The 11,084-nt window shown below is 48.2% G+C and overlaps 1 protein-coding gene across 1 annotated transcript; it reads left to right on the top strand.

Moving 5' to 3' along the window:
* The first annotated feature begins 492 nt into the window (after nt 1-492).
* ZBTB7C (zinc finger and BTB domain containing 7C) lies at nt 493-9,709 on the top strand. Its single transcript, XM_032212590.1, has 2 exons — nt 493-1,652; nt 9,079-9,709. The coding sequence occupies exons 1-2, from the start codon at nt 493-495 to the stop codon at nt 9,707-9,709; spliced, it is 1,791 nt and encodes a 596-aa protein (XP_032068481.1).
* The last annotated feature ends 1,375 nt before the right edge of the window (nt 9,710-11,084 follow it).

Below are 11,084 nucleotides of genomic sequence, written 5' to 3' on the forward strand. Positions count from 1 at the left end.
CTGTTAATGCTTTTTTTGCAATGCTGTTACAGTGAGCCTGGGGCTTAGATCATTTGAGTTGGATAAAGTCTTCTCTATTTAGGTTGTTGGAGTGGTTCCTCCATTAGCTAAGCAGTAGCTTTTCTGGCTAAAAATAACCGCAATATGCCACTTCACAGTCCTTTAATTTAGTTAGTTAGTTGAGTTAGTTTACTTTATTGTCATTGCACATAGCATAACGAAATTAAATGCTGTCTTCAGTGTACAAGCTTTTGTTTACAGCCCTCTCTAAGCGGGTTACAGAGTCAGTATATTGTCCCCAACAATTTGGGTCCTCATTTTACCAACCTCAGAAGGATGGAAAGCTGAGTAAACCTTGAGCCGATCAGGATCGAACTGCTGACAGTCGGCAGAATTAGCCTGCATTTTAACCACTGCGCCACCACGGTAAAGTAAGTGAACTTGACTTCAATCTCTGTTTGTGTACCTCTTTCTAGGGTCCCTCAGGAGAATATGGCCAATGGCGTTGAGGACCTCATCGGGATCCCCTTCCCAAACCACAGCAGCGAAGTCCTCTGTGGGCTCAACGAGCAGCGGAATGATGGCCGCCTCTGCGACGTGATTCTCCTGGTCCAAGATCAGGAATACCGAACCCACAAATCTGTGCTGGCTGCTTGTAGCCAGTATTTTAAGAAACTCTTCACGACCGGCACTTTAGCGGACCAGCCCTACATATACGAGATCGACTTCGTCAAGCCCGAAGCGCTTTCGGCCATCCTTGAGTTTGCCTACACCTCAACGCTGACCATTACCGCGGCGAACATCAAGCACATCCTCAACGCAGCCAAGATGCTGGAGATCCAGTGTGTGATCAATGTCTGCCTCGAAATAATAGAGCCTGGGGAAGCGGTGGGAGGCGAGAAGGAGGAGGAGGAAGAAGAGGAAGAGGAGGAGGAAGAGGAGGAAGAGGAGGAGGAGGAAGAAGCAGGTGACTTCACCAATCGGAATCTACCGGATACTCAAGATCTCAGTTGTCATCAAAGTCCTTCTAAGCCAGACCTTCCTGAGGAGCCCTTCCAAGAGACCACGGATGTCTTCTCCACTCGTTTTCCATCTGGCAGCTCCAATGGCTCACTTGGTGTCATCCGAGACTTCTCCATTGAATCCCTCTTAAGGGAGAACCTGTATCCTAAAGTCACCCTTCCAGAACGCAGGCCAGTCCTGTCTCCCTTTATGCCCGAGCTCTTCCCCCATTTATGGAACGGAGACTTCGCCCCCTTTGCCCCAGTAGAAGAGCAGCAGGTGGACAACACCCCCTTGGACCTGGTGATCAAGAAGCAAAAGATCAAGGAAGAGGAGAAAGAGGAGCCACTGCCCACCCCCTTCCCCAACAACCTCTTCAAGGACGTGTTTGCCAACACTGCCGCAGCCCCCTTTGGGCACATCAAGGCTGAGAACGATTACAGCGCCTACCTGAACTTCCTGAGCAACGCCCACTTTGGCCGAGTCTTTCCCCGCTGGCCAGAAGAAAGGAAGATGAAACCCAAAGCTTCCCAGCAGTGCCCCATTTGCAACAAAATCATCATGGGGGCTGGGAAGCTCCCGCGGCACATGAGGACCCACACGGGGGAGAAGCCGTATATGTGCAACATCTGTGAAGTCCGGTTCACCAGGTCTGCATACTTTGGAAATTATGGTGAACATGCTTGGATGGATGGATGGGGGTGATGGGTGGATGGATGATGGATGGATGGATGGATGGATGGATTATTGATGGATAGATGGATGGATGGATGGATGGATGGATGGATGGATGGATGGATGGACGGACAGATGATTTGATGATGGATGGACGGATGGATGGATGGATGGATGGATGATGGATAGATGGGTGGGTGGATGGATAGATGAATGGATGGATGATGGATGGATGGATGGATTATTGATGGATGATGGATAAAGGGATGGATGGCTGCATGATGGATGGATGGATGGATGGATGATTGAGGATGGATGGATGGATGGATGGATGGATAGATGATTTGATGATGGATGGATGGATGGATGGATGGATGGATGGATGATAGATGGATGAATGATAGATACAGATAGTCCTCAACTTATGATGGATGGATGAATTATTGACAGATGATGGATGGATGGATGGACGGTTGGATAGATGGATGGATAATATATGGATGGATGGATTATTGAGGGATTATGAATAGATGGATGGATGGATGGATGGATGGACAGATGATTGGATGATGGATGGATGGATGGATGGATGGATGGATGGACGGATGATGGATAGATGGTTGGATGGATGATAAAGATACAGATAATCCTCAACGTATGACCACAATTGAGCCCAAAAATTATGTTGTTAAGTGAGTGAGAAATGTGTTGTGAATTTTGCCTCATTTTATGACTTTTCTTCCCACATTTGTTAAGTGAATCACTGCAGTTGTTAAATTAGTAATACAGTTGTTAAATGAATCTGGTCTCCCCATTGACTTTGCTTGTCAGAAGGTCGCAAAGGGATCACATGACCCCATCACACTGCAACCGTCATAAACATGAACCCATTGTCAAGCATCCAAATATACCTAAATCACTTGATCGTGGGGATGCTGCAAGGGTCATATGTGTAAAAAATGGTCAAAAGACCTTTTTTCAGTGCCATTGCAACTTTAAATGGTCACTACGTGAACTGTTGTAAATTGAGGACTACAGACATAGATAGACAGACGGACAGACACACAAATAGATGATAGATAGATAGATAGATAGATAGATAGATAGATAGATAGATAGATAGATAGATGATAGACAGACAGACAGATGAGAGATGGATGGATGGATGGATAGATGAGAGAGATGATGATGATAGATAGATAGATAGATAGATAGATAGATAGATAGATAGATAGATAGATAGAGAAAGACAGACAGACAGATAGATGAGAGAGAGATGATAGATAGGTAGATAGGTAGATGAGAGATGGATGGATGGATAGATAGATGATAAATGATAGATAGACAGATAGATAGGAGAGAGAGAGATGATAGATAGGTAGATAGGTAGATGAGAGATGGATGGATGGATGGATGAATGGATGGATGGATGAGAGAGATGAGGAGGAGGCTTCAGGAGCTTCCCTGAAGCCTCCGGAGGGCAAAAAACGACCCTACGAGCAAACCAGAAGTCCCTGAAGGCTCAGGAGGAGTAAAAACGGCCCTATGAGCAACCCAGTAGGGTCGTTTTTCGTCCTCCAAAGCCTTCAAGGGAAGCCTCCAGAAGGCCCCTGAAGACTCCGGAGCACTTAAATTGGCCCTACAAGCAAACCGGAAGTCCATTCCCAAACTTCTGGTTTGCCTGTAGGGCGGGTTTTTTTGCGCTCCGGAGGCTTTAGGGCAGCGCCTGAAGCCTCTGGAGGGCCGGGGGAGGCTGTTTTCACCCTCCCCAGGCTCCTAGAAAGCCTCCAGAGCAGTGTTTCTCAACCTTGGCGACTTTAAGTCTTGTGGACTTCAACTCCCAGAATTCCCCAGCCAGCTCTCGCTGGCTGGGGAATTCTGGGAGTTGAAGTCCAAGGGACTTAAAGTCGCCAAGGTTGAGAAACACTGCTCTAGAGCTTGGGAAGGGCGAAAAATGGCTTTAAAAAAGGCTGAACTCAACTCGCGTGCCATAGGTTCGCCATCCCGGTTCTAGTGGTTTGCCTATCAGTGTTGGCGGGAGCGGCCTTAGAGATTCTTTGATTGGGCTGTTTGCTGTTGGCTTCCTTGGCAGTTTCTTGATTGGGGTATTGTTTACTTGATGGTTGGTCTGATGTTAACTTTAACCATGCCAGGCTGGGGAATTCTGGGAGTTGAAGTCCACAAGTCTTCTCTCTCTTTTTTTTTTAAATATACTTTTTTATTTTCCATTTTCATAACATACAATCACATGTATACTATTACATAGCCAGTATCCTATTGTATTAAGTAGTAATTACATCAGTTCCTCTTGTCATCAACGCCCAGAAAGATAAAAACCCATTATTAGCTCTTCTGCTCTCCATACACCTCTTTCTTCTACCTCTCTCCTTCCTCCTATCTTCCCTCCATCATTCTTTCCTACTCTACTTCCCCTTCCTTTCTCCTTCTCCTTTCTCTAGATTCCACTCCTCCTTGTCCTCCTCATCTCCCCCCCCCTTACCCTCTCTCCTATCCCACTCTTCCCATCTTTCTTCTCCCTTCTGTTTCCCACTCTTCCTCTCATTGGTGTATTTCCGCTTCTGAGCAAACTCCAATCTATGTTGATGGTATTTATGCTTCCATATCAATATACTTAACATATCTTAGTTTTAAAGAAAAAATAAGAGAAGAGAGTATACATGTGCAATCATATTACATTAAAATCTAACACCCCTCGTCAAGCCTGATATACATCCCTCCCACCCAACCCCCAACCCCCCCCCAGCCTTCCCTCCCCCGACTTCCCAGAACCCATACACGGTATAAATCTTTAACAAAAACAGTCTAAAATATATTGGAAAAAAGAATCCGAAATTGATAACATCTTTACATTGAACTTAGCTCCTTGCTAGGCTAACTTTAAACAATTTATATCATTCCTGATCTTAATCCACAAGTCTTAAAGTTGCCAAGGTTGGACACCCCTGGAGAAGGCTGTTAAAGTTGGCACATTGATTTGCTATTGGAGCCAACCGCTTACCGCTTAGCTACGTAGATTCTCTACTATTGGTTGGGAGTACAAGTCTTCACAAATTTAGTGCAAAAAGAGAAAAGGCATCTGAGACCAGAGGGGCAGGGACTGGGTGAAAATCAGTCCATTTACAAGGTTGGGGTTGGGGTTGACTCTTACTTATGACGGTCGCAGTGTCCTGGGATCACGTGATCCCCTTTTACGACCTTCCGACAAGCAAAGTCGATGGGGAAGTCAGATTCACTTAACAACCGTGTGGCTAACTTAACAGCTTCAATGATTCATTTAACAAGTGCGGCAAGAAAAGTCAAAAAAATTAAACAGCCGTGTCGTAATGTTGAACAACCGTGGTGGGAAAGTTCTCAAAACGGGGCAAAACTCACTGAGCAGCTGTCTCACTGAGCAACAGAAATGTTGGTCTCAATGGTGGTCGTAAGCCGAGGACTACCTGTAGTATGTTGGATGAATGCAACTCTTGACACATAAACTGCCCGATAGGTTGGGGTTCATATCATGGGGCAGAGCCAGTGGTGGGATTCAAATAATTGAACAACCGGTTCTCTGGCCTAATGACCAGCTGGGTAGGCGTGGCTCGGTGATCATGTGAGCGTGTGGGCGTGGCCAACTCAATGCCACTCACATCAATGGGTGCTTTGCCTTAGCTGTGACAATGGAATCAGGGTTAACCGGAGAGGCAGTTTCTGTAAGCAGGGCAATAATGATTAGGCTAGAAACAACACCAGAATGTTTCCTTTCTGCCTTTCTTACAGGATTAGCCCTGTAAAGTGGGGAAAAAACAAAAGGAGATTTCTTCCAACAATCGGTTCTCTGAACTACTTAGAAAGTTAACAACCGGTTCTCCCAGCTGTTTGGAAAGGTAGCAACCGGTTCTCCCATCTGCTTGGAAAGTTAGCAACCGGTTCTCCCGAATAGGTGCGAACTGGCTGAATCCCACCACTGGGCAGAGCCAACATGCCATGAATTCCCCAGTTCCCCCTACTCTGTGTAGGCATGTCCTTGGGATGTAGGGGAAGTGATTAGAGATGCTGTGTGAAACCACGACGTAAAACTGGCTAAAACTTTGACCAATTCTTAAAACAGCTCCTGGATCCAGATTGGAGGAGAATTGAGCTTTAGTTTATGAGGTTTTTTTTAATGAGTTTTATTGAACACTTATAGGCTGCCCTTTTCCCTGAGGGGACTCAGGGCGGCTTACAATAATGAGGGAGGGGAGTGCAAGACAAGACATAAAAGAAAATGTGAGTAAAAAAATAATTAACAATAAAAGCACAACATTCACTCAGCATTCGGGCGGGGAGAGAGTAAAGTCCTATCCCCAGGCCTGACGGGATAGCCAGATCTTGAGGGCCGTGTGGAAGGCCTGGACGGTGGTGAGGGTGCGGATCTCCACGGGGAGATTGTTCCATAGCGTCGGAGCTGCAACTGAGAAGGCTCTCCTCCGCGTAGTCGCCAGTCGGCACTGAGTGGCAGATGGAATTCGGAGGAGGCCTACCCTGTGCGATCTGATGGGACGCAGGGAGGTAATTGGCAGAAGGCGGTCTCTCAAATAGCCAGATCCACTACCATGGAGCGCTTTGTGAATGGTAAGTAGGACCTTGAAGTGCACTTGGAGATCAACAGGTAGCCAGTGCAGCTCACGGAGGATCGGTGTTATGTGGGCGAACCGTGGTGCGCCCACAATCACTCGCGCGGCTGCGTTCTGGACTAGCTGAAGTCGCCGGATGCTCTTCAAGGGCAGCCCCATGTAGAGCACATTGCAGTATTCCAGCCTAGAGATCACAAGGGCTCGAGTGACTGTTGTGAGGGCCTCCCGGTTCAGGTAGGGCCGCAACTGGCGCACCAGCTTTAGTGAGTTACCCAAGTCCATATGATTACTTGCATAGGCAGTCAAGATCTATGCAAATGGATCTTGGTTCGGGGATCCTCTTTCTGATGACTTCCTGGGATGTTGTGATAGCGTTCAAGGTAGCCAATGGCTTCTTCAATATACTGTTCTGCTTTGGGACTTACTCCTTTGACAATGTGGGCTTGTGCTGCCATCTGCTGGCCAAGGCACTCCCTGCTTCTTTGGTTCTCTGCCTGTTTAGTAGATACAGATTAACGTAGTTGGAAGGGACCTTGTAGGTCATCTAGTCCAACCCCGCCCAAGCAGACCCTACACCAGTGATAGCTAACTTTTTAGTCCCTGTGTGCCGAAAGTGCATGTATGCGCACAACAGCCCGTGCGTGCTCATACCCATAATGCAATGTACACACAACACCCCCGCGCCCCTGCGTATGAATGCGTGACACACACACCCTGTGCTCCCCCTGCCTATGCACGTGTGAATCCCCCCCAGGCCCTAGCAGGCCTCCCTGAAACCTGGAACCGAAAACGGGGGAGGCAAGGCATGCCACCCACCCCCATGCTCCCCCCAAGCCCCCATGTGTGTGGCCTTCGCACATGTGCGTGTATCTCTTGCATATGCGCGCGCGTCTCCTGCATTTGCGGTAGGGACCTGAAAATCAGCTGGGAGGCGCATGCACATGTGCGGTGGAGCTGAGCTGGGATGACGGCTCGCATGCCCGCAGAGAGGGCTGCGCATGCCACCTGTGGCACACATGTCATAGGTTCACCATCACAGCCCTACACCATTTCTGACAAATGACAGTCCAGTTTCTTCTTGAAAGCCTCCAGGGATGAAGCTCCCACAACTTCTGAAGGCAACTTCTCTTCCATGGGTTGATTGTTCTCTCTGTCAGAAAGTTCCTCCTTATTTCTAGGTTGAATCTCTCCTTGGTCAGTTTCCATCCATTATTCCTGGTCTGGCCTTCAGGTGCTTTGGGAAATAGCTTGACCCTTTCCTCTCTGTGGCAGCCCCTCAAATATTGGAACACTGGTATCATGTCTCTCCTGGCCCTTCTCTTCACTTGACTAGCCATGGGACGATGGTTTGGTTTGCTTTATTAGATTTGGTTTATTAGATTTATATGCCGCCTTTCTCCCAGGGACTCAGGGCAGCGTACAACATTAAAAGAAACACATAATACAAAAGTTTTTTAAATATTAAATTAAATTAAATAGAATATCCCAAACAAACCCAATTAGAATTGACAATAACATTTTTTTAAAAAATTCAAATTAAAATTAACAATGATCAATAATTTATTTTGTTTTGTTCAGGCCAGGCTGGCTTGCTGGATGGGAGTTGAAGTCCAGCCTCTCTGGAAAGCAGCATTTCCAGGAGAGCTGGATGTTTGCATTGGAAGAGACTTCCTTCTGTGCATCCTGTTCATGTAAATACCCGAGAAACAGCTTAAACAGGATTTAGACGTGAGATCTAGCTTGGTTCACGCGGTGGAGAAACCCTCCAACCAGCTAAAAGTCCTTAGAGATTCTCAGTCATCCTGGTCGTGGTTGTCCCCAACGTGCTTTTTCAGGAGGCCAACTGGACTTTCAAGTAAAAAAGAAGTCCAGCTGCCTCCTGAAAAAAAACGCCTTTGGGACGTCCAGCCTGCTGTTTGCGCTGCGGATGCCATCTTAGAGAAAAGCAGTGAAGACTTCCACGTCTATTACCCAAGGAGAATACCGTATTTTGCAGAGTATAAGACACACTGAAGTATAAGACGCACTAAGATTTTGAAGAGGCAAATTTTGAAAAAAAAAGTTTTCGCACTCTGCAGATCTCCCAAAAACGCACCGTTTTTCACGGTTTTTTTTTAAAAAGGGGCATGAATAGCCTTTAGGAGGCTTGTAGAATGCTCCTGGGAGGATGGGGGCAGCCCCAAAACAAGCAAAAGATGGCGCATTTTTTGCTAAAAAGGCCCGTTTATTTTTAAAAAGGGCATGAATAACCTTTAGGAGGCTTATAGAGTGCTCCTGGGGGGATGGAGGGCATAATTGAGCAAAAAAGAGCCCGGTTTTTGCTCTTTTCTACCTTCCCCAGCCCGCAGGAGCACTCTGAAAGCCTCCTAAAGGCTACGCATGGCCATTTTGGTGAAGGAGGTGGGGTTTCGGGAGGCAAAAAAAAAAAAGCTGTATTCAGTGTATAAGACCCACCCAGATTTTCAGCCTCTTTTTTGAGGAAAAAAGATGCGTATTATACTCCGAAAAATACGGTATTTGTAGCTCAGGGTTGAAATCTGGGGTCAGTGCTCTCTAATTTCGTGCCCCGACACAAGTGATGAGCTGAACACACCCATCCTGGCCACATCCACCCCGGGCCCCCCTGAGGTCAAACATAACCCTGATGCGGCCCTCAATGAAATTGAGTTTGACACCCCTGCCCTAGCAGAAGGCAAGGCCGCTCCCTTGTCTAATCTCAGGGCTCTTTCAATTCTGTGCTTTGTTGATCCCCTCCTGAATTAACCCTTGCTTCTCCTTTGGCCAGGCAAGACAAGCTGAAGATCCACATGCGGAAGCACACGGGGGAAAGGCCGTACCTCTGCATCCACTGCAGCGCCCGCTTCGTCCACAACTACGACCTGAAGAACCACATGAGGATCCACACCGGCATCCGTCCCTACCAGTGCAAGTTCTGCTACAAGAGCTTCACCCGCTCGGATCACCTGCACCGGCACATCAAGCGCCAGAGCTGCCGGATCTCCCGACCCCGAAGAGGGCGCAAGTCGGCTCCCTGGAGAACGGCCAGCCTGCTTTTCAACCCCACCGGGCAACCGGATGACAAGAGCTTCCTGGTGCCCCCAGCTTTGGAAGGCATGAGCGGCCACTTCGGCAGCCCCGGGCTGTGCCTTCCGGGCCCCAGCCCCTTCATGGAAGCGGCCAAGAATGGCTTGAACCTGCAGGAGTTGGAGAACCAGTTGGAAGAAACCCAGATGAAGCTGTTTGGGAGGACACACCTGGACCTGGAACGGAACGGAGGCCTCTTTGCCTTCGCCCTGAGCCACGGCGAGGGCCTTTCGGCACGGCCGTATTTCTCTCTCCCGGATCCTTGGGGCTCGGGGTTCAATGGACTAGCTGCCCTCAACCCTCTGGCCTCGCTCTCTGAAGCTAGCAACTGAGTTGCCTTTTCTTCAAGGGATGGGTTGGGTAGGTACAATTGTTGTTGTTAGTAGCGAAGCCGTGTCCGACCCATCGCGACCCCCATGGACAACGTTCCTCCAGGCCTTCCTGTCCTCTACCATCCTCTGGAGTCCATTTAAGCTCACGCCTCCTGCTTCGGTGACTCCATCCAGCCACCTCATTCTCTGTCGTCCCTTTCTTCTTTTGCCCTCCATCTTTCCCAGCATGAGGCTCTTCTCCAGGGAGTCCTTCCTTCTCATTAGGTGGCCAAAGTACTTGAGTTTCCTCTTCAGGATCTGGCCTTCTAAAGAGCAGTCAGGGTTGATCTCCTGTAGGACTGACCAGTTGGATGGCCTTGCAGTCCAAGGGACTCGCAGGAGTCTTCTCCAGCACTAGAGTTCAAAGGCCTCCATTCTTTGTTGCTCAGCCCTTCTTATGGTCCAAGTTTCACAGCCATCCATTGCAACTGGGAAAAACATACACACTTTTGTTGGCAGGGTGATGTCTCTGCTTTTTAGTAGGCTGTCTATATTTCCCATAGCTTCCCTCCCCAGAAGCAAGCGTCTTTTAATTTCTTGGCTGCAGTCCCCATCTGCGGTTATCTTGGAGCCCAGGGAAATAAAATCTGTCATTACCTCCATTTCTTCCCCATCTATTTGCCAGGAATTGAGAAGGCCGGAGAAGGCTACAATTACTAAGGCTTTATAAAGCAGTACTAATACTTCACGTGTTGTACAAACACTTTATCTTAAGGAATTGTCTGCCGACTACGTATTAGGGGACTCCGCCTCCCTATGGAGATCCAGTCTACCCCTTCCCTCCTGTGTTCAGAAGGACAGGCGAGGCCCAAGTTTTCCATCTAGACCAAGTCACAGGCAGAGTCCGAAAGTTGGGATGGACCAGGGATGTCAAACTCAAGGCAACGGGGGGCGGATCCGGCCTGCGGGGTGCTTAGATCTGGCCCGCGGGGCTACCCTGGATGCAGCAAAGGAGTGGCCTGCGGTGCCTCTGCCAGCGAAAATGGCGCTCGGGTGGGCCACGTTTTCACTGGCAGAGCGCTTTGGCTGCCACAAGGACCCCCAACACGAGTGATGTTGAGGTGGCCACACACCCCTCCCCGGTCTAACGCAACCCTGATGCGGCCCTCTATGAAACCAAGTTTGACACCCCTGGCTTAGATGCCCGACTTTGACTTTTTAATCCCTTGAGATTTTAATTAAGTTTTATGGTGGATTTATTTTGATGGACGGGTTCTTTATGATCTTTTTGAACGATAGCTGCTCAGAGCCTCGGGACGCAAGCAGCGTAGAAAACTAGCTAACAAACGGGAGGAAATGTTGATTATTAAAGGGTATCGTATTTTTCGGAGTATAA

The sequence above is a fragment of the Thamnophis elegans genome, chromosome 3 (genome assembly GCF_009769535.1).
Source record: "Thamnophis elegans isolate rThaEle1 chromosome 3, rThaEle1.pri, whole genome shotgun sequence".
Lineage (NCBI taxonomy): Eukaryota > Metazoa > Chordata > Lepidosauria > Squamata > Colubridae > Thamnophis > Thamnophis elegans.